This window comes from Corapipo altera, unplaced genomic scaffold (genome assembly GCF_003945725.1).
Source record: "Corapipo altera isolate COAL_440 unplaced genomic scaffold, ASM394572v1 52, whole genome shotgun sequence".
NCBI lineage: Eukaryota > Metazoa > Chordata > Aves > Passeriformes > Pipridae > Corapipo > Corapipo altera.
The window spans coordinates 4,812,522-4,834,894 of NW_020884930.1; the positions used below are offsets into that span (position 1 = coordinate 4,812,522).

At 43.4% G+C, this 22,373-nt stretch overlaps 1 protein-coding gene across 6 annotated transcripts in view; it reads left to right on the forward strand.

Moving 5' to 3' along the window:
- ESRP1 (epithelial splicing regulatory protein 1) overlaps window positions 1–8,489 on the forward strand; it is a 39,246-nt gene extending 30,757 nt beyond the window's left edge. For 4 of the 6 annotated variants that reach the window (XM_027659135.1, XM_027659136.1, XM_027659139.1 and 1 more), the window contains exons 14-15: window positions 5,546–5,651; window positions 7,165–8,489. In XM_027659135.1, the coding sequence (XP_027514936.1) occupies window positions 5,546–5,636 (91 nt within the window). In that variant the 3' untranslated portion in view covers window positions 5,637–5,651; window positions 7,165–8,489. Of the gene's footprint in view, window positions 1–3,675; window positions 3,802–5,545; window positions 5,652–7,164 lie in introns of those variants that run through there. The other 2 variants (XR_003530280.1, XM_027659138.1) reach the window with 2 other exon arrangements.
- The last annotated feature ends 13,884 nt before the right edge of the window (window positions 8,490–22,373 follow it).

Consider the following 22,373-nt stretch of genomic DNA (forward strand, 5'->3'; position numbering starts at 1 on the left):
TGGGTACCTGTAGGATCAATGGGTACCTGTAGGATCAATGGGTACCTGTAGGATCAATGGGTACCTGTATATCAGGATAGTAAAATTATTTAAATGAAAAAAACAAAATGAACTCCACCTTCCTTCCAAGTTGGTAAGCCTGTAAAAATGTTTCTTCTGGTAGCAAGTGTCCAAGACTTACTCAACCCACCATACAAAGTGGCACCATGGATTCTTCCTTTTGTTTGTGTAACATACTGAATCACTTGACTTTCAGCTAGCAGCTCTCACTGTTGTCTTCTGACTTTTCCTCTGCTAACTGGTAAAACATTTGGATTAGTCTGAGGGATTACAACATTGCTCAAGTTTGCTGCAGAGATCAGTTTGAGTGTAGTTTTTCCTTTTAACTTATTTACAACACAGTTCAGTGGTGGGAGAGATCTGTCTGTTGTGCCTCAAGGCATGTGTGTCATCCATGCAAGTGGCTCTCTTAAACACTGCAGTGATCTCGGATTATTCAGGGCACAAAGATATATTGCTGGATACTTCTCTTTACTCAGAAGCAGCCTTCTATGGGGTGTGTTAAAAGTCCCAGCACTACCCAGGGCAGAAGGTGTTTCTGACTCCATTCCCACTGCTTCTTGTCGTCATGCTACCATCAACTTACACAGTTGGGAAGCTGATTGCTGTAGTCAGATGGAGTGGACAGCAGGTTATCTGGTTAAATGTGGGGAAGGCATCTGTACTGAAGGAGCTTTTGGTGTTTCCAGGGGTAGAGTTAGGTAGATCTTGGAATAAGGCTCCTCTAGACCTGAAAGCATTTTTTTTTAGTCTTCCTTGTTGAGAACAGAGTCTGTGATATTTGTCCATGATTAAACAGCAGCCATGGGGATCTAAGTGTTTCTATTTGATTAACAGATGATCTGATGGTTTAGTGCTACCACTCCTGCTATTTGTCAAGTTACATGGCCTTTCTTTAAATGGATAAACATTTCAGTCTTGGAAAAGGAAAATTATTCTGGTTATGTAAATACTTTTGCTAATAGCATGTCTTCTTAGTTTTTGTGAACAAAGTACCATGCTAAAACTTTCAACTTTGGTAATTATACTACAAAATTAACTAGTTTTACTTCTCTCAAACTTCTGTATGAACCACTTCTAAAAAAGCCTTATAGTAAAGCTGCATTTCCTCCTGATTTGGGGCTGCTTTCCAGCAATGAACATTATAGGCATTATGCTGCAAGCTTGTGTGTATGTGCACATTATACTCATGTCCTGTGCCAGCCAAAGAAGTAGTTGCAAATCCCTTGCAGTCTCTGAAAAAAATCTGCTGTTCACTGGATTTTGGACTGATCTGTCAAAATGGATGATGTGTGTCCATTGCTTTTTCTGGTCCTTCTACTGGCTTCAGTCAGAGGATCTGACTTTGGGGTGCTGCAGAGCTGCTTAGGGTCTGCTGAGCTTCCTAGACCTCACAAAGGGGGGGATAATTTAATCTTGAAATGCTAGTGGATGAGTTTGACAAGTTTTCTTTGCCTACTAGTGTTCCTCTGTGTATTACAGTGAGGTATATGCAGTAAGACTATCCTGCAACACAGGACCTGTCTTAGAGTCCTGAAATTAATAGAAGCTGTCAATCAGTAGCTTGAGAAAAGGTTATCTTCAGTATCTGTTGTCACAAAGCAGAAAATAGTTAATACTTAACAAACAAAAGATTTTTTCAAGACTACAGAGAACTAAGTCATAGGAAAAACAGGGATCGAAAATCTGCAGGGAGAGAAATGAGACCTCTAGATGGTGTCTAGGCACATATCTGCTCCTATGTGCAAATAGTGCTGGATATGTCTGTGGTTCTGTTGATTGACCTGCAAGATACTTGGCAGAGATCTGAAAACCTGCTTGGCTATGTGTGCTGACTGCTCCCAACTCACACCCACTTGTAATATAAACCACAGCTTCCTTCTGTTAAGCAAATGTGTAATGGAAAAATGTTAGGAAATCAGGAGAGACAGTGTTCCTCAATGTTTCCACATACTTTAGTGATCAATGTTTGGGATCCCTTTAAGGGTATAAATGCCAACATCAACCTTTACAAGATGTGAAAACTTGTTCTTGCATCCAAAACTGATTTCTGAAACTTAATTGTTTTATTTTGAGGGTCTTTGGAGAATACAACAATCTCAGAAATATTGATTGGAAAAAAAATCCAATCTGCCTGATTAGATCAAGAAGGATCAATTCATAAGGAAAAGAGGTTTGCATTGGGAAATGCTTCATACCATGTTTGATTTCAAGAACTGGATGGGTATTAAGAGTTAAATCCTTGCTCTGCATCATTATATAGTGATATGCAACTACTTAGAACAACTGTAGAAATTCTGTCTGACCTGATGTAAAACATGCAAGTATTTATTCCTGAGATTTGTTTAATTAGGGAAGATAGACTGGAATGTTTGTCTTGTATCCCTCTCTGGACAATTAGGGAAGATAGACTGGAATGTTTGTCTTGTATCCCTCTCTGGACACTTTTCACTACCCATCTCCTCTATTGCCTGCTTTTCCATCTGGAAAAAAAAAAGGTGAGGAAGAAAACTGAAAGGGAAACGCTCTTGCCCCAGCAAATGCTGTCCCACCAAAGCTGAGGGAAAAGCATATGGAAGCACAGCAGCAGGGCCAAGTGGCCGAGATGGTGGGAAAGCTGTTCTCTGGAGCACCAGGTAAAGCTGTCATGGCCACTACAGCAAGTTCTTGTGGCCTGTCTCTTACAAAGGCCAGGGAGGCAGAGGAACTTCAGTTTAACAGTGATATGTCCCAAAGACAAGGGCTGTAGCTGTGTTTCAAAAGGAAAGCAAGATTGCCCAAGGAGTCTGTCTCATTGTTTTCTGGTGCTTTGTTTGGTTGGGTTTTTTTGTTTTGGGGTTTTTTTTTGGGGGGGAGGGTGGTTTGTTTATTTGGTTTGTTGGTGGGTTTTTTTAGTGGTGATACAAGCTACCTCTGTATTGCCTTACTAAATTAGTTTACTTAAGAAAGCTGCATCATGGTCTACTTTGGGGACTGGGCCCTTTATCCCCACTAATAAGAACTCTGCAAAGAAAGCTGGCAAAAGGTCTCTTTCCTTACTCTTCATGTTAGTTTTGGAAGTAATGGCACTGTTCTCATAGGAATTCTAGAAAAACTTAAACTATTCTATATCTTAAGTTCTCTCTTACTGCAGATGCACAAATTATCCTTTCTGGTAGCCTCAGCTGGCTGGCCAAAAGGACCCAATGTTAATGACACTCTTTTTTATAAAGCTGTGCAGGTGCAAATAGGCTCGAGTGGTGCATCTTGCTCACTAAATCCAAGAGCAAAATAATTCTTTTTTTTTTTATTAAATATTACACATATATACAAGTGTCTAGCATTAGATGGATAGTCATGTGGATTACATGACATTTTAGCAAAAAGAGGATATTTTCTGGAACTGCCAATTCAAAACAAAACAGTTAAGTAGCTACAGTTTTGTGGCAATTGGAACAAGGCTATGAAAGACCTGACAAAGAATATCAAAGCTTCTGTCATCTACAAATGGAGTATTTTGGGCATAAGAAAAGAATTTTTATTACTCCTGAATAAATTATATTTTTGTGGCATTAATATTGCTTTAAAGCAAGACAGGTATGTTCCTTCGTGGCACTAACCTTTAATATCCCACAGTTGCCATTGACTGCAGAAGATGCTGTGTCTAAAAAGTCCATGAAACAGAAATAAATGGAAGCAAATACTGCCTTGCTGGCAGCTCTGGAGAGTTCCTCCCTCAGGTATATTTGGCAGAGAGGTAATAGAGACCATTAGCCCGGATCTGACATCCAAACTGTGGATGGACATATCTGCTGTGGGTTCATATCCTTACTCTGTAGCTACTTTTTAAAAAATGGGGTTGGAGACAACATGTGATGGCAATAAGTTCCAAAACTGAATGGAAAGGGGAAGACTTATTTTCAGCCTCATTAGTGTCATTAGGTGACCCCTGGATCTTGTGTTTAAGAAACTGAGCAGTACATAGGTATATTGACTGTGGTAGTATTTTTTAGGGATTAGTATGGCTATTAATATCATGGAAAAGGCATGCAGGAAACCATTAGTGAGATGTGTTGTGATGAGTTTGTATGAAAATGCTACTCTACAGCATAAAACCTTCCTTCAGCTGTTTTTCTGACAATAGGCTCAAAATTGATAGAAATGATTACAAGTCTTGTCCTTGGCATCAGACTCTCTCTGCTGTTTAGTGAAGAATTATTCACAAAGGTACCCAGGAACACAAAACTGTGGAGATAAAAAAGCGTTATAAGCAGTTCCTATGGAAAAAGCAACTCTCCTAGACATGGATAGTTGTTCAGGATGTTAAACTTCATTGAATTTCATTTGCTTTGTGAAACCCTTTGAAAAGGTTTGTTTGAAGAGAAGCCACAAACATGTTTATGCTGTGTCCAGGAATGGCTTTGCTGCTGGATTTGTTTGCTGTGACTAAACTATCCCCTTCGATACTGTGCTCCATAAAGATGACCCAGGGCTTTGCAAATAGTGGGAACTTAGGGCGAGACTAAAAACTGGTGAGAACACATGCTTGGAGGCAAATGCAGCTACTGGACTTAGTGCAGAGGCACTCAAGAAGATGAACTGTAACTTAGAGGGATGGAATATAGGCTAACACTGTAGGTCTCATGGGGAGTGAGGGAGGAGTCTTCCACAAGGCATCTTGAGGCAGTAGCCTTTGAGCTAAAGTCAGTCTTCATAAATATCATTTTAGCTAAGGATTTAAACACAAATATAAGCAAGGAAAGGGAAGACTGATAATGTCTAGCAGAAACTTTCTCATGATATTTTCGTAGCCTTGAATTTGGAGAACAGAAGTGGAGGCAGTCTGGGAACTACCTTTCTAGTGTAGTTTGAAGAGGTTATTCTAGGTTTAAGTAATAGCATGAAAACGGTGATGGAAATGGGTAGGTGCTTGAAGCCATGCTCAGGAGATAGAACAAAATTATCAAGGTGGCTTTGAACAAGAAGTATGGGCTCTTTGGAGAATGAGTTTGTTTCACTGTTTTTAACTTTCATCTTAAAATTGTATAATAAATAGGAGTAGCCAGTGGCATCCTTCAGTATTAGGACAACTTGAAGGATAAGTGGTCTATGCAAATCTTCCAAGTAGTGAACTTGTTAACTTTTCCCTTTAGAGACTTTGAGAATGTGTGTGGCTATGCAGGAGATGTGTTTATCTCTGATCTCCAGGGACACTCTCGTGAGGCCAGTCAGTTGTGACTGCCGGAGTCTGGAGGCAGTGATCTTCAACAAAATACTGTGTGTACCCCTGTGTTGTGCTGTTAGAGGAGGCTGATTACCCCAGTGTGGTTTCTGTTGTTGAATTGCTCTTGATGCCGTGGTGATGGAAGCATTATGAATGTCTAATTGTGGCCTGAACTTTGTCTGCCCAGGGCTTTAAGAAAGGTTAAGGTTGCATATCCAGCTGCTGGCTCTCTTCTGCACTAGTTTGGCTTCTGATTGCTTCTATCTTAACTTGTGTTTGTAGTATGCAGCAGAGGACGGACTTGTACACACATATGATCCTGCCAGGACAGTGTCCAAAGAATGGATTTACATTTAAAGGCCCCAGCAGTTAGACTTCCTTAGAGAAGGTAAGGATATGAACCCCAGGAGATGGGTTTTGGGTGCATCATAGTGTTTGCTTCAGATAACGACCATATTCAACATAACTTTTCATTTGCTGCCCTGGGAACACAGCTAGTCTTTCCTATTTCTAGAATGTCATGCTGCAATGTATAAAAGCCTTGGCTGTTAAAACCATCATTTAAAAGATTTTGACTACTCCAGTCATTGTAAGGGCTGCTGCTTTACATGCTTCCCAGGGCTTCAAATGCATGCTACTTCAAGCTTTAATACCAGTACTGAGAGAAAGATCCTCAGAGAGAGTTTCCTCTGTGGAACAAAGTGCAGAGATGATCTTACTTCTAGCAATGCACTAGGATGTAGTGTTGGTTAGGCAGAATGAGCTACTTTCTTAGGTAACTACAGAATCTGATTTCTAAGCCTCGTGCTGATGTAAAATTGCAGCAATGAAGTAAACTGTTTGTATAACAGCAGCTACTCTCTTGCCTTTGTGAGCTTTCTGATCAGGCCACTTGAGCCTTTCAAGCTTGGTTTACTTGATCTTCTGTATAGGAACAGTCAAAGGGTGAAGTCACCCAGAAAGCACTTGTGCAGAAAAATGCAAGTTGAACTGCAAAGCAATGTATTGGTGACTGCACCAGGTGCTTTATCATGTGCTGTAGTCTCAGAGGAAGGTATAGAAATATATTTATAACAAATGGTCCTCTACTCTTTAGTCCTTTAAAAACATATAGTCAAAGAACTTTTATGCCCTTTTCTTTCCTCTGTTCGTTCTTCAGCTTCCCCTCAGTCCTCTGTTTTGTTCTCCTGCTTTTGACGCAAAGGTAACTTAGCCCAGGGTATAATCTGCTTCTGGGCAGAATCTTTACCTGCAGCATCACCTCACTGTCACCTGCTCAAAGTGTGCTGCTTTTGCATGTGCTTTGCAGAAGTGACCATCTCAAGTAGTTGGCTAACAAACTGGCTTTTATCTGCTGCTGATAAAGTTAAACCCCATCCCTATAGCTGACAGTCTGAGTCCATAATTAGGTGCTCATTAGCATCCCGGCCTAAACTATGCTGCATAGCTTCCCACCCCGCAGCTGTTTGTCTGTAGTGAGTGTTGCCATGCAGTGACTAGGCTGGGAAGCTGATCTAACTGGAAGAACCCATGGGGGTTGCCTCTTAATCCGTTTTCAGCAAGTTTACAGCTTAGCTGTGCGAGTACCTGTGTTGGCCCAGAGATGGGAGGGTAGAAGTGAACAAAGCAGACACTGAGGGACAGTAATGGCATTGCTGTGTTGGAGTTGACTGTAAAACTTCACCTTGAGAGGTAAAAGGTCATGTGATAATTGCATTAATTCTGGCATACTCCTAGTGAAGCACTGTTTTCTTAATAGGCAATGTCACTGAAATCCTGTGTGTGTAAGGTGAAAACTAAAGCTTTGGGTTCTTCAACAAATATTTGATATTTTGGAAATCAAAAAATAAATGTTTGCTTTTATCATAGTGTTCAGTGACCTGCACAACTCTTTCGTGCAGATTCCTCCACCCTTTCTGATGTTTTGAACAAATACAGCGAGCATAGATGGAGATTATCATTATGTTCCCAGTTTTACTGCTTCTCAAGCCAGTTGTGCTCAAGAGAAAAAAATCACCAGATCTCTGGAAATCAGCAGACGGACCTCTAACTGTGTTCAAGTTGATGCACAATTTTCAAACATGCACACACAGACCACTAAGCCCTTCATTTAGAGCACAGGCGTTGAAATCATGCAAGTCCTTGAGGGTTTCTCCTTGATAAAGTGTTCAGCTGCTCTTAACACAGACATAGTTTAGCCTCAACGTAAAATTCTGATCTCTTGTGTTCTTTGAAATAGCAAAAAAGTCTTTTTTTGTCTAATTTTGCACACAATTCTTTTTTAATTAAAAAAATATTTTACAACCTCTAATTGTGTACTTGACATTTTAATTAAAAAAAAACCTTTTTTTTTTTTGGCTTGTATATATGTCTAAACTGTGCAAAAGAGGCCATTGTAAACTTTATATGCAGGCATATTTTACACAGTGCAGAAATAATTAGGAACGTAAAATGGATTATCTGAGGGGAAAAATGCTGTAACTTTGTAAAAGTGTACGTGTGGGATGTTAAATGCTTTGTCTCTGATTCTTATCTTGTATGCTTTTTCATATACACTCAGGTATTTTAATTTTAAAAGGCTTACAGGAGCATGCATTTTCAAACTTTGCTCACTCTGCTTAGTCAGAAAACGAGAAACGTAGTTAATGTCTCTCCTGTGCTACTACTTTTATTTTTCCACTTCCTTCTCTACCCACCCTGCTTGGTGTTTGACAGCCTTTCATGCAAGAGAAGGAATTGTGATCTCTAGTAAGACCCAGCACCTTATCTGCTTCAAAGGAGGGTCACTCAGGGATGGTAGTTTGAGGGTAGTCTCTCTCTGAACTAGAGCAAGTAACTCAGCACCACAACTGTCACTCTCACCAGAGAAATCAGGTGATAAATGTGCTCTTACTTAAATAACTGATGTCTTTTAGCAGCCTCTGGTCTCCCTGCCTGCCCTGAGCCTGGGCTTCAGGCTGAGGGTTAGATCACTACATCTTTCCATGGCAATTACACTCATCATTTCTACTGAAGAAAGGGGGAAGGAAACCCTGAAATAAAGAGATTTGTGGGGCTAAAAGTTGCAAAGTGGATAGGTTCTCTGGCATGTTCAAAATAAATATTGCAGAAGTGAGGGCTGCAAGCACTTCGGGTTTGTGGTGCTTAGAGTCCTCCTGTATTTAGTTCCCGTGAGCCCAAATCCACAACAGTGCCTTGCTATCTCTGAAAGGAAGTAAAGGGGAATTAAAAAAAAAAAAACAACACAACAAAACAAACAAGGAGGGTGGGGTGGCAAAGTAGGAAAACTGTTCTAGACAAGTAATAGTCTCCCCCTTTCATTCTTCCTGGCAAACTATTACACTCTGAAGTATCTGACAGAGCCTTTTTTTAAAAAATCACTGTTCTGTAAGCATGAGTACATCAAACATGATTTATTGGCACAAAATATTTTTAAATGGTATTTCTAACTTTTCTTTCTGGGAAGATGGTTTTGCCTTTCATTTTGTAGCATGATTATAAATTAATAGTTATCCATTAGCCTCTATAAGCCACTGGGGAAGTGACGGTGGAATGGAGTCTTCACATATTAACTGTGCAAATACAGACAGGGAGTGAGTGGATGGGAGGAAGTAGGCCAGAAAAGGCTTGGAAAAATAAATCACAAACTGAATGCAACAATAATTAAATGCTTTTGAAAAACAAAGGCATACTTTATGTTGGGTTACACACATGGGCCTTTAGTTTGGGATGTTTTCCAAGTGTTCTATACAGTGCTGGTAAAACTTTAGCAAAAAAGTTATAGCCAAAAATTGCCACAAAAATTGCAAAACGTGGATCAACTGCAGAGTGAAGAGTGATTGTGAAAACTGCTCCCAGAGGCCTGCTGAAGGCATTGGGATTGCTTCATTTGGTGAAAAGGAGACTGAGGTATGAGAACAGTATATTAAAGATATGGCTAGGAAGAGAGAAGGAATAAATTCTTCCCATTATGAATGGGGCCAGGAGAGAAGGGATGGAGTTACAGAGGCAGATTAAGGGATCAGAACAAACCTTCTTATAGCAGCAGTAGTTAAATACTGCTCTGAACTGCCTGGGGAGGCTGCTCAGTCTCCACCCAGGTAATCTTTTGGGACTGATTGGCCAAGCACTCATTAGAGATGGCACTGGTAGAGCTGGTCCAACTGTCAGATGCAGACATGGACAAGAGCTCCTCTTCAGGTCCCCTCCAGCCTTGTTTGTGGTGATACTGCTTTCTTCTTAGGACCCTGGCCTCAGATGTTAGCAAGTGAACTGTTGTCATGGTTTGAGAGCTCCAAAATTCAATTCTCGAGTTCAAGCCCCCCTCCCTCATCTCAACTCAGTGTGAGATGGGTTTTCCAGACACCACACAAGACTCAAAATGGGGGGAAGGGAATATATTACAATGGCTGTACAAAATAAATACTACAATACATTATATACAATCTTAACTATCTCTACCATGACAAAACAGTGTTTACAATGGATCAAATCTCTTTTTCCCTTCCAAATAAAAGTCCAGGAGGGAGAAAGGAAAAGATCCTTTCCACTCTCAGAGCAGCAGTGTCTTCAGGGCAGCAGCCTATCTCACTTGATTGCAGCAGCTGTAGCTGGATCTCTGCCAGCACACACAAGGGGGTATCCAAGTCCTCTTGGCCCTTCGTCTCCAAGCGCGGGTCTTCTCTTCCATGGGCTGCGTTCACGCGGACAAAGGTCGCCTCACCACAGTCATATCAACGAAATGCAGAAGCCTTCGTGATGGTCCATATCTTCAGGGGATTCAAGCCCCCTTTGCAGAGCTCCATGCTCTGTCTCAAAGCAGTGGGGGGGCGAAAGCCCTCCTCTGCATTCCTTTGGCTATCCTGGTCTAGCTTTCCAGGACGCTTGAGCTTTTCAGCTCCTCTCTGCAGTGCCTGCTGCATCTTAGGACTTCCATTCAGTAGGAGTCCATCCTCTCCACTTAGGAGAGGTCACAAAAGGAGTTTGAGGGTTTTGATTCAGTTCTTACCCCAAACTCTGTCTCTGTAGAGCTTAGTTCTGCTCTCTCTACTGCTGGCTCTTGTCTCTCAGACAACTCTGTGTCTCCCTGCTCAGCTACATACTTGTTTGCTGCTTCTTCAGTTATCTCTTGGCTCTCCACCACTTTCCCTCGGTCAGTACTGTTTTTGCTGCTGCTTCTGCTGCTCACAGTGGAGAAACTTCTTCAGCTTTCAGCTACAGACACTTAGCCCAGTCTTACACTGTTCCAAGTCCCTGGAGCCCCCCAGATGGGGGCTGGGGGGGGCCAGAGCCCCCTGTGGGGCTGAGGGCCCCTCAGCTCGTGGTTTTCACAACATGGCTACTTCTTCAACATGACAACTACTACTACACCTGCTCTTCTGGTCTGCTTGTGATATGTTTATATTTTGCAAAAGCGCTCATTGGCTCAAACCCCAAGGGTTACCACCCCCTAGGGGTTTACCATTTTATAACTTCAGGGGGAAAACTGTTTCCCCCCCCCACAACTATACATCTTTATGTATACAATGTGAACTGGGGATTGTGTTATTTTTCACAAGCTCTCTCGTATTTGGGAGTCTTTAGACTCTATTTTCAGAACTGAATTCTTTATACAGTTTTTCAATAACTGTTTTAATTGATTACAATTGGAGTTCATTTAACCTAAAGCTGAGGAAAATACTATTCCCTCATTATAATGGGTGCAGGTTTTAGAAAACAGGCAAACTAGAAGTTAGGTGATTTCTACAAAGGGGGGAAATGTGTGTATATTCTGTTTTCTTTTTGCAAAACTAGCAAAGCTTTGAGATTTCCCAGCTATCTCTGAATATCTCCATTACTTCAGTTAGGAGGTTCTCAGCTGGAGGCAATTTTATTTATTTAAGAAGGAAGGCCTGAAACTCCATCAGTAAAGATGAAAGTCCAATTCTACACTGTAACTTTCTCTGAGATTAAGAGTATTGATTGAACTTGAGATGTGAATCTATTGCTTGTTGGTTTGGATGTGTAAAGAATATGTAATATGAAGATAATAACTGGAATTAATCTGAAAAAAATATGTGAAAATATATATTATACTTTCATAAAAACTATATTTAAAATTATTGTGTTACATGGAGAAAGTTTTTCTTTCTTTTTCCATGCTTCCACCTATCTCTGTCCTGTTCTGCTTTTCTGGGGGTCGCCTCTTTGACCTTTCTGGAGCTGGGAGGGCATAGAGCTGGGCTGTGCCCCTCACAGGGGGAGTAGGCCAGGCTGGAGAGAAGGGGACGAAAGGTGCAGTGAGAAGACCCAAAGCACTGCCCCAGAAGAGAGGATGAGGGGCTGGCACGGTCCTATGCTCCTATCCCCAGCATTTCCTATCCAGCCCCTACCCCTCTCCACTCCCATGCTCAGGTAAGGAGCCTGGGTGTTTGCTGGGCTTGCCACTGCCTTATAGCAACAGGTTAGGTCAGTGTATGCTCAAACAGGCATATTCAGCTCATGGATCTGCACAAACTCCTTCTTTTGTTGGTGTTGTTTTATTGTCAATCGCTTGAACAGAGATGCAAACAACTGCTCTTCCCTGCATCCTTGCCTAGAATGGGAGATGAGTGATCCTTCTACACACCATAGGTCAAAGATGGGCTACTTGGCAAACAAACCTGGGCAGTCAGAGCAAGTGTAAACAAAATAAGTTTGCTTTCACCTGCCTTCACTACCTCTGCCCTGCTTGGTTTGTGAAGCCGATGGAAGGTCATGCTGTACTGAAGGAAACAAAGGAAAAAGAAATTGTTTTCATGGTGTAAATGGAGCATGGTGATAAAAACTGTTCTCCTGTGGTTCTTGCATGTTGTGTGGCAGTTACTTGGTGTAGTAGCTGCATCTCCCCAGGGGATGTGTAATCCTGTCCTGCTGTGGGAGATCCTTCAATGAGAGACTTCAGTAGCAGAGTCGCAGCAAACGCTGCTGAAAGGACATGTGGCCAAAGCACTGGCTACAGAACTGAGCTGGAAAACAGCTGAAAAAGCACTGTGGCTGCACTGAGAAAAGTTATTGAATACCACCCCCACTTCTGCATTTAGTGATGTGAGAAATGTGGCTGCGCCCATCAGCCTGGCGGGGCTTGAGGGAGAGGACTGATTGAATGGCCATAACTGAGCAAGGAGCCCACATGAACTCCAATAGATCATACCCTGACTGGCTGTGACTGCCTATGAGATACCTGAAACACAGAAATATCGTACCCAAACTTTGGGCTTTTTTTTAACTTTATCACTTCAGTTAATGAAACATATCACCTCTGCCTACAAAGCATGCCCTCGTTCATACCCTGGGGCCATGATGTCATAGCCTGACAGCAACTCCCTTTGAAAATCCCTTCCCCCTCACCAGCTATGCTTGCACCAAGCCCTGTGCAACCACACACCACTCTGAGACCTGGGCATGGCTCTGAGGGTCAAAGTGCACCCATGGGCATAGAGAAACAATGGAGATCTTTACTGCAATAGTTTGCTATTACTGAACACAGTTTGGAGTTGGATCAACAGCAGTAGCTGCACACAAGGAAGCCCCAGTGCAGAGCCAGGGATGAGCAGGGAGTTGAAGTAGCACTGCCAGCAATACTGGACTGTCACTAAAACATCACAGGAGCCCAGGCAAAATTTAGGGAAGGCAAGCTGGAGGCACAGTGCTCTGCTCTCTCCCTGATGATAGCACTAACACAATGAATTGCTCCACACACAACCAAGACTTCCTATGACAGGTGAATGGGGGGCAGAAAATTGTCCCAGCCAGTCTTATTGCATCACAGAGGAGAAATGAAATGCAGGAGTGGTTTGGACCTCAAAGCCTTGTCTACCCCAGCAGTCAAAGACTAATCTTGTGCTGATTTTTGAGCCTGACTGGTGATAAAAGAATAGTCCTGGGCTCACCATGCTCGTGGAGCCGGGGGCAGCAGTGCTGAGGTCTTGCTGTGAATCACTGCTGGAGTCTGGGGGTTTGGGCAGAGGCTGAGGCTGTGCCAGCTTCACTGCAGCCGCATCCCTGATGGGGAGGGAGGGAGGGGGGTCCTCTCTCACATGGCTGCAGTCACATTTAAGTGCACTTAGCAGTGAGAGCCCACCATAATAGCACAGGAATGAAATGAGAATGTACAGAAATGAGTGCAGAGAAAATTAAAGATGGCCTACATTAATCAGCAAGACTGGTTTGCTTTTTAGAGAGCTGTTATACATTGGTGCCTGCAGAGAGAATCTATCCATCACCATATAAAGAAGCATCGGCAGCAGAATGGGATTTTGTGAATGATTGCTCTGAAATCTCTAACACCAAACCCCATGTCTTGTGTGCATCCATGCAAGTGGTCAGCTGCATGGGCTGCTGCAATCCAGAGGCTGCTGGCTCTGTCCATGCTGTCTGTGTGTCCCTCTGCCTGCTCCTCTGGCTGCCAGGAAACAAAGGATCACCCATTGCTCTGCTTAGGTTCCATCATCATTCTTACATCAGGGCTGGCATGAGGTTACAGAGGAAGGTGTCTGTGCTGTGAGCTCCCCAGCAGTCCCAGCTTTCAGCAGCAGCAGCATCTAGAACGTCCTTGCCACATGAAAAGGCACAACGCTTCACCTGCCAGTTCTTAGGAGACTGGTGTGTAACTTGGGGGGTGAGATACAGGCCAAACAAAGAACAAAGCAGCCCATTTATTAAAAAGTTTCAGCCCACACAGTCTGCTTGCAGGTGGAGTGGGAAAGGATATTACATGGAATAAATGTCACTATCTATCACAAAGCAGGCAGAAAGTGATGGGGTGACAACATTTCTAGAGCACCCTGCTGCTCATAAGCCATCTCTGGCGAAAAGACTCTTGCCACTACTCTAATACAAATAGTAGATGAACTATTTTTACTAACCAGTATCTCAGATGGAAAATACAGTTACAACCAGATGGGAAAAAATGGTAAGAAAGAGCTGATAGATGGGCTTCAACACTTGATTCTTTTTCAGGCAGCAACTGCAAAAATAGTATGATGGAATGACATTATTTCTCTCTGACTTCAGGTTAAAAAGCAGTCCATGTTCAAGGAGACTGCACTCAAAGTTTCAAACCCAACCTGACCTCCAAGCTTCAGGCAAGGTGGGTCTCCTTTCCACACATGTTCACGAATTGCAGCTGCTCTGCAGGTTCAATAACAGCCTCAGCCGTGCCTGGTGCAGGCTTCTGACTGCACAGGTACCTTGGGGGATGGCTGTGCAGGGACTCTGGGTTACAACCACTCTGGGACCTCATGGGCCGAGGGGACCCTTAGTCAGCAACGGTGCTGGGGCATCACACAGCATCGCTGTGGATGTTGTTCCCCCTGCTCCCTCCCAGGTAGGATCAAAAAAGTATAAGAAGGTAAAAATAAATAAATAATGACAATGCAAAATTGGGTGCTGTGGTTAGCTGTACACCACAGGGCAGTAACAGCATATTTGAGGTCATTACTCAGATCTTCACTCTTTGTGGGGAAAATAGTGTTTGGGAGGAGCTGGAGGGTTCTGACACAGCCACCCCATCCCCATGGGCAGCAGTCTGTGGGGCAGAGCCAAGCTGCCCACCCAGCACAGTGTGGCAACTGGGGAAAACTGCTTGGAACCAAGCTCTTGGCCACAATGGGCTTGAAAATAAACTCTGCTTCTAGTGCATTGTGCAGGTGATTTTCTCTCCCTCCCAACTCATTATAAAACCTGTGAGCTGTGACCAACTTTTTGGATGCTACAGGCAAGTAATTCTGCTATTGAAATGTGTGTCTGTGGCATGGCGAGACCTGGCATTGCCTCCACCAGCTGAGGCCACAGCCCCAGAGCGTGTTTTCCATACTGAGAAGATAGAGGCTGGAAGGTAGAAATAAAAAAAGGCAGTGTCTTCCAAATTTGTCTCTGTATGTGCTCTGGGATAGCAGCTGAACCAAATGGAGGGAAGGAACTTTCTGGTTTAATTAAATGAGCAGGCTTAGCAACCAGATGCTTGAATAAAGAACAAAGAAGAGCTGCCACTTGTCCAGGAGAGAACTTCAGTGCTGGGGGCTGGTTTGTGGATGGGCCCCTTTCTCCTGCTCCTGCCCATGGAAAAGCCACTGTATTGCCTCTTGGCATGTAGGCGACTCGAACTGACATAAATGGTGATCATACAATTGCATGGGAGGGTAAACTGAGCTTCCCTTGATGGCAGAAGCTGCCTTTCCTTGCAGTGCACATCAGGATCACCTGACAAATCCCATATGGGTGATGCTCAACATGCTTTGGGTACTGACAGATTTACAGAAAGCTGCTTAAGGTGGAAGGCAGCTGCACAGCAGCTGTACAAGATGCCTGCACATCCTTATTTTGTTGTGTTCAAGTCAACTGAACTAATAAGATGAAAGGCAATTTAAAAGCACCTTGTGGATTACCTTGTTCAAGAGCTTCTTAAAAGCTCATACAATGAAAGTGCATTTGATCTAAAAACACAGCATCAGTCATGACAGTGTATAATAGCTATAATGCTTAACCCAGAAGGAATCAGCTCTGTTAAGTGTATCATTTTACAACTGCTGGCACCTGGGAATAGAGTCTGAGTTTCTGGGTCAGTCTTTCAGATCCATTTGTCAGACTAAAAGGGACTGAACCTCTTCTACCTAAAACTTAACAGCTTTCTCTGTGTTGCGCACTCCAGTAAATCTAATGGCCAGCAACAGTGCAACAAAAGTTGTGCGGGCAGCTGGTGAGGGAGCTGATGTCTGTGATTTAGTCCGTTCTGAAACCAGTCTCAGGCAGCCCATTTCAATGCAATTTGTGTGCTATTGGAAGTGTTTCTGATGCTGAGTTATTTCTGTTGCTTCAAGCCTGACAGGGCTCACAGTTTCCCTGCCCCACCTCACAGAGTTTATCCCGGTCCCACTCCCTGGAGATTCCATGACAGTAGAGTCTGAGCAACCCCTGGGCTCAAGGAACCTGAGTTCCACCTTATGTTTTGCCAGCCAAGTGGCCTCACTTCTCTTGGTTTTAGCACAAGGTGGCTGATGAGCATTATCTGAAAGCAAGGGAAAGTACAAACAGCTTTTATCTCCATGAAGCCAGGCAATGTGCCCTCCCACCGGCTTGGGGTCAATGGCATCTATCTGAGGCTAAAAACTACCAGCCTCTTATCTACAAAACCTCTTGCAACAGAGGGACCTGAGATATCTTTGTTTTCTGGCTCTCAAGACACAGACCAAGGCTTAGGTCAACACCTTAAAGTTTCATTTTACCAATCAGGAGTTTGCAGGGCTCAGTGTGTGCCATCACTGGCCAAACAGCCACATTGCAGGACTGCTGTTATCACAAAAGTGAAACCTATTTAAACTGCCATCCTGCTATCAAGTATTCCAGCCCCAATATGTCCAAGGAGAAGCAGGTAGTCAGTTCAAGGGCTAGAGCTGTTTGCTGATAAATATTGATGGTGTGGAGCAAGAAGTATTGCAACACTGCAAAAGGTCCTTAAAAATGTTCAGAGGATGAAAACTGCCAGCACTGTTGTGATTTTGAAGCTCAAATAATAAATGATTCAACAACTGTACAGTTACCATGGGGATGAATTCTCATTGAGCCTAAAATTACCAAGCTGCTGACAAGGACCTATTTTTAGTATCAGCAGATGTGTATCTTTAAAAACATCAGCACAGACCTACTACTGTGTGTTTGTGTATACATGCCTCCTTGCCTGTAATTGAGTTTTCTGATGCTAATAATAAAAGCAAAAACAAGTAAATGTCTGACCGTTGCAACAGACAATGCAGTGATTTAGGCTGGGGGTGATAAGTGGAAGTTGCAATTAATACCTGGTAAATAAAGCATGCAAAGTGGCCAGATTGCCAGTATGTAACTGAACTAGTAAGCAGAGCCCTATCATTACCATCAGCTAATGTGCTGCAGTAATGGAGTGTCTATTTTTGGTGTCTGTGAGTATCTAATGGGAAGCACTCGTCTGCACTGTCAGAGCCCCACGACTCAGGAAAACGGAGCCTCAAAGCTGACAGGAGCTGCTGGCACAGATCCTGTCTCCGCACTCAACGACGGAGTTTGTAAGTGCTCTCCCTCTACTTCACACTTGAGGGAGGTGCAAGGATAACCCCCCAAGAAAGCAGACAGATTAGGCGAGGTGTTAATACATCCCCAGCAATGACATAACGCAGCCGGTACAGTGCCAAGTTGTGAAGTGCCTGCTAACCAGGACCAGCTCATCCTATCTGTGCTGACTCACCACAGCGGCACCAGCGTGCACCAATTTAAGAATGGTTAAGGTCCCTGCACTGCTGATTTTGACTGGGTTTTTCTCATTAACTCTAGTAGGATGGGCTTGAAACCTGCCTTTTTTTATAGCCCCATTTTGCTGAGGGGGATGCCAGAGGGTGGCTATAATGGCATCTCATTTGGTGATAAAAGGGTGGGTTTGTTTTTGCCAAACACGTAACTGGATAGACATATTTCTGCTCGCCTCTTGGCATGCCAGTGCAGCACATATACATGCAAACAGAATTTGCTAGCAAACCAGCCAGGCAAAAATCAAAAGCAGTACATTGCAGCCAGGTAGAATAATAGGGCATCACAGGAGACAGTTCAGCAGTTTTGTTTAAAAACCAAACAAGCTCTTCTAGTTTCTGAAGGCAGGGATGTAGACAAGGGAGAGTACTGTGGTGGTTCGTAGCAGGCAGCAGTGCTCCCCGCCTGCACTGCCATGTGGGAAGCTGGTCACACCTCCCACAGAGAGCTACAGGGGAATAATGGCATTTCAGATAAGAGAGAGAACTAAGGATCAAGAAAAGCCCTTGTGCCGAGACACACTGGAAAAAAAAACACCTGTGAGTGGTCATCTACCCCAGAGTAAATTATGTAAAGGGGCCTGACTATCCATCATTTCCCATTTTTGATATTTAATTAGGAAAGAACGGTTAGTTCCTCAGAATTGGCTCTTTGAGATGTGTTGGCCATATACACTCTGCTCTGGGAGTGTACGTGCATCTGTTACAAATGTCCAACTCTGTTAAGAAATACCATAGTGTTCTGCCACCATAGAAAACTCCACACACACCCCCTTTTTTTTAATTCTAAATAATTGATACTATATAATTTGGACCTTGGGGGAGTTTGAGTTGACTCCAAAGAAGCTGTCTCTGTGGAACCCAGGCATCCAATATTCCAGGTGAGGTCTAGAGACGCTCTCATTCAGAAAGACTGAGCAACTTGGCCACACTACTGAAGATTAAAGTGAGAGCTTCAGGAGATCTGGACAGATGAACTGCCTGGGCTGGCACTGCCATCTTAACATTATACATGTGGGCTCTCCTCTGCGTTTCCTAATGTCCTTGCCAAAAGAAGAATAGGAGGGTATACACTGGAGAGCAGAGGTGTATAGGACACATAGACATGTCTGAGAGGTCGTCTCAGGCTCATGGATTATCTGAAGCAGAGAATGTGAATTTAATTCTGTAGCAAACAGAAACTTGACCTCACATTCCATTTCCAGTTTGAACAATCAAAATTGGAGAGGTTTTGTTGTCCAGGCACAGTGATCTGAAACACCCACACAGGCACTGGCCTAGAACATTTTCTGAGAAGTCACTGGTTCATAGGAAACTGCTTTCTGATACAGAGGGCGTTGTCAATTCTTGTCAAGACCCAAGGCACTGGGTTTACTGAGACAAGAGCTGCCACTATGAACACAATCCTAAGAGTATGGCAGATGGGGGCCTTCAAATCCAGAAAGGGCTTTTTTATTGGCCTCTTAGGAATAACCCTTACCCTTGGGCACACATGAACACCAAACTGGTTTGTTCCCTCTTGAGTCCAAAGGTATGATCCAGATGATCCAGACGTGAGCCATGGGAAAGTAAGAATGCCTGAACCACAAGGATGACATCTGCCATCCTTTCTGTCCTTCTTGTCTGCTTTTTTCAGTGATGGAGAAGAAAGGCCTGTGTCTGCCTGAGCAGTATCAGCTGAGCTGTAGATGTCCTCCTTTGTTGTAGATGAGTAATTGGTGCCTGGGGAAAGAGTGTTATTGCTTTTGAGGCCCCAGAGGTTTCAGCAAGAAACAGTAGAATCTAGATGTAGAAGAAATTGGGGAGAATGGTCTTTTCAATCATAGGACCCCAAATGACAGCAGTACTTAAGGTGAATCATGGTGAATGGTAGGAAAGAGCCTTGCAATTACATGCTTGCTAAGGACGACATTCACATACCCTGGATTCCTTATACCTAGTTGAGATTTAGGGAAACACTGGATGAATTCCATGTGGGGAATTCACTGGATGAATTCCCATGGGGAATATTTTGGGAAGGTGGATGTGCCAACTTTGTGGGATCATAGGATAATTCAGGTTAGAAGGATCTTTCAAGAGTTCTCTAGTCCAACCACCTGTCCAAAGCAGGGACAGCTCTGAGGTCAACCATGTTACTCAGAGTTTTATCCAGTCTGATAAAACCCACCAAATACAGAAACTGCAACCTCTGGGCAACCTGTTCCATGACTGTCTTCATGGGGAAGAGGTTTATCCTTATATGCAGGACATAAGGATGTGGTAAATTATATAATCAGCTTTGCTGTGCCTCAGAGACATCACCAAAAACAGTGAGAGTGTTAACAGCTGAGTAACAGCTGTTATTCAAGGGAAGCTGTTGGTGCCAGGATCACCTGGGGCTATGAATTTCAGCTGTGAGATAAAAGTGACAACATGAGTGCTGAAGTCTTTGGTACTGACAAAAGTTTTGTCATCATTGCTGAACGTACAGTCAGAAGAGCAGCAAGGCAATAGATACCACTTGTACTTAATTTCACTCACTGTGATATGGGTTAAAAAGCTGCATCAACTAACCGAAACAAAGAAAAAGGCAACTCAAAGAGGAAGGTGTAACTTTTACAACTCCACTGCTTTCAAAATCATGAGCTTTGCATTAATCAAAGAGTCGATAACCACACAGGTTCTGTTTCATGGTCACAGCTGTGGAAATCAGAGTTGGGCAGTGCTGTACTTCCCCCATTTTCCCACAGAGGCTAAGACTTGTATGTGCAGCATTAGACAGAAGATTCAGATATCATGTGCTGGGGTGTTGAGGAGTACTGGTGCAGAAATAAATATGGTCAAGCCCCAGAATTATGTTTGTCCTGCCATCTGTCCTGCAAACCCACAATCCTGGAGTCAATCAGTGACAGGAAAAGGGCAAAACTCCAGCAAGACCCAGGCCAAGAGTGCACCAGAACAGAAGAAACAGCTGGTCAGTGCTGCCCACGGTCAGTGCCCACATTTCAGCATCCTTTTTTACATAGTCAGGGATAGCTACTCAAGCTTGTCTTAGTTTTCTTGGCTATGCTACTGTTTTTTTCTCAACAAGGAAGCTTCTTTTTACCTACAGTTCTCTAGATGGGTCTCTCTCAGTCTTTCCTCTCATTATGGGGCTCCATAATCTGCTCTCAGAGCTTCAATAGCCTCTCACTCTAGGAGTTAGTAAGGGGAATTGAGGCTTACGCACCCTTTGGGGTTTCAGTGTGGGCGCTTTGCTCTAGAGTGTCTGAAACATTGTTTCCCCAGAGTTGTTCACTATCCCTGTGCTGGTTCAAATCTCAACTCTGTGCAGAGCTTTTTCTCTTGCTTGTCCTCTGTTTCTCTTCCTGGTCAGCTCCAGTGTTTCCTGAGGAGTCTCTTTGCATAGAGCCTGACTTCCAGTCCCACACTGGTCTCTGGAGGCAGCTTTCACAGGCAGCATCCACTCCTGCTGTTTGACTGTCAGTCCTCAGCATTACATACAGAAGTCAAAGCAGTCACATCTGATGGGCTGGCCAGGCTCTCTGCTTCTCACAGAGGGAACCTTGCTCCCCTGACCATGCTGAGCACCCTCTCCTTGCCCTCTGCAGAAGGCAGCTTTGCATCTGAGCATACAAAGGCCAACTGAACACAGCAGGTCAACTCTCCTGGCTCAGAAAGCACTAAAACACCCATACCATCATACATAGCTATCAAGAAAATCAACTGCAACCCGTGACTGAAGCTCTAAAATCTGGTAGTATGGAAGGCATTGTAGCCAAGAGGGAGCCAAAGTGACAGACATCAGGATAAGAACTGCTGGGGCTCTTCCACCATGCAGCAGCTGATACGAAGCCGTTGAATGGCATCCAAGATATTGAGCTACCTAGGGCTCAGGTCTTACCCAGTACAACAGTCCCTAGAGTTTTAAAGATTTAATTATGTAGGAAGTGATTCTCCCCCTCTACTCTGCTCTCATGAGACCCCACCTGAGGTTCTTGTCCAGCTCTGGGCCCCTAACATAAGAAGAACATTGATCTGTTGGAACGAGTCCAGAAGAAGGCCATTAAGACAATAGAAGGGCTGGAGCACCTCTCCTATGAACAGAGGCTGAGAGAGTTGGGGCTCTTCTGTCTGGAGAAGATTCCAGGATGACATGCCTACAAGAAAGCTGGAGAGAGACTTTTGACAAGGGTATGTACTGATAAGACAAGGGGGAATGACTTCAAACTGAAAGAGGACAGGTTTAGATTAGATATTAGAGAGAAATTCTTTACTGTGACGGTGGGTGGTGAGGCACTGGCATAGGTTGCCCAGAGAAGCTGTGGATACCCTATCCTTGGAAGTGTTCAAGGCCAGGTTGGATGGAGCTTTGAGCAACCTGATCTAGTGGAAGGTGTCCCTCCCGATGGCAGGGGAGTTGGAATGAGATGATCTTTAAGGCCCCTTCCAACCCAAACCATTCTATGATGATCACTTATGAAAGATCACCTTTGGAGTGAATCTATTAATCACCTTTTCTGAGTAACAGGAGCTCAAATAAATTGGACTGGACTACTTCTGAAGCTGAAATTGCCCATGGAAAATCATTGCTCTTTTTATTTAATTTTACCATTCAAGTTAACTTCCCCTCTCCAATTTAAAACTGTCTAAAGTTTATGGACTTAAAAGTAGTGCCTCCTGAAAAACACAATTTCAACTTCTAAATGTCTCTATTGTACTTAAAAGTGAAGATCAGTTTGTAATATAATTTTGCCAAGCATATACAATCTGAAACCATTAAATGTTTTTATTTTTTGGTTTTTTCCTCCTCACCCTGAAGGAATACTATAGAAGAT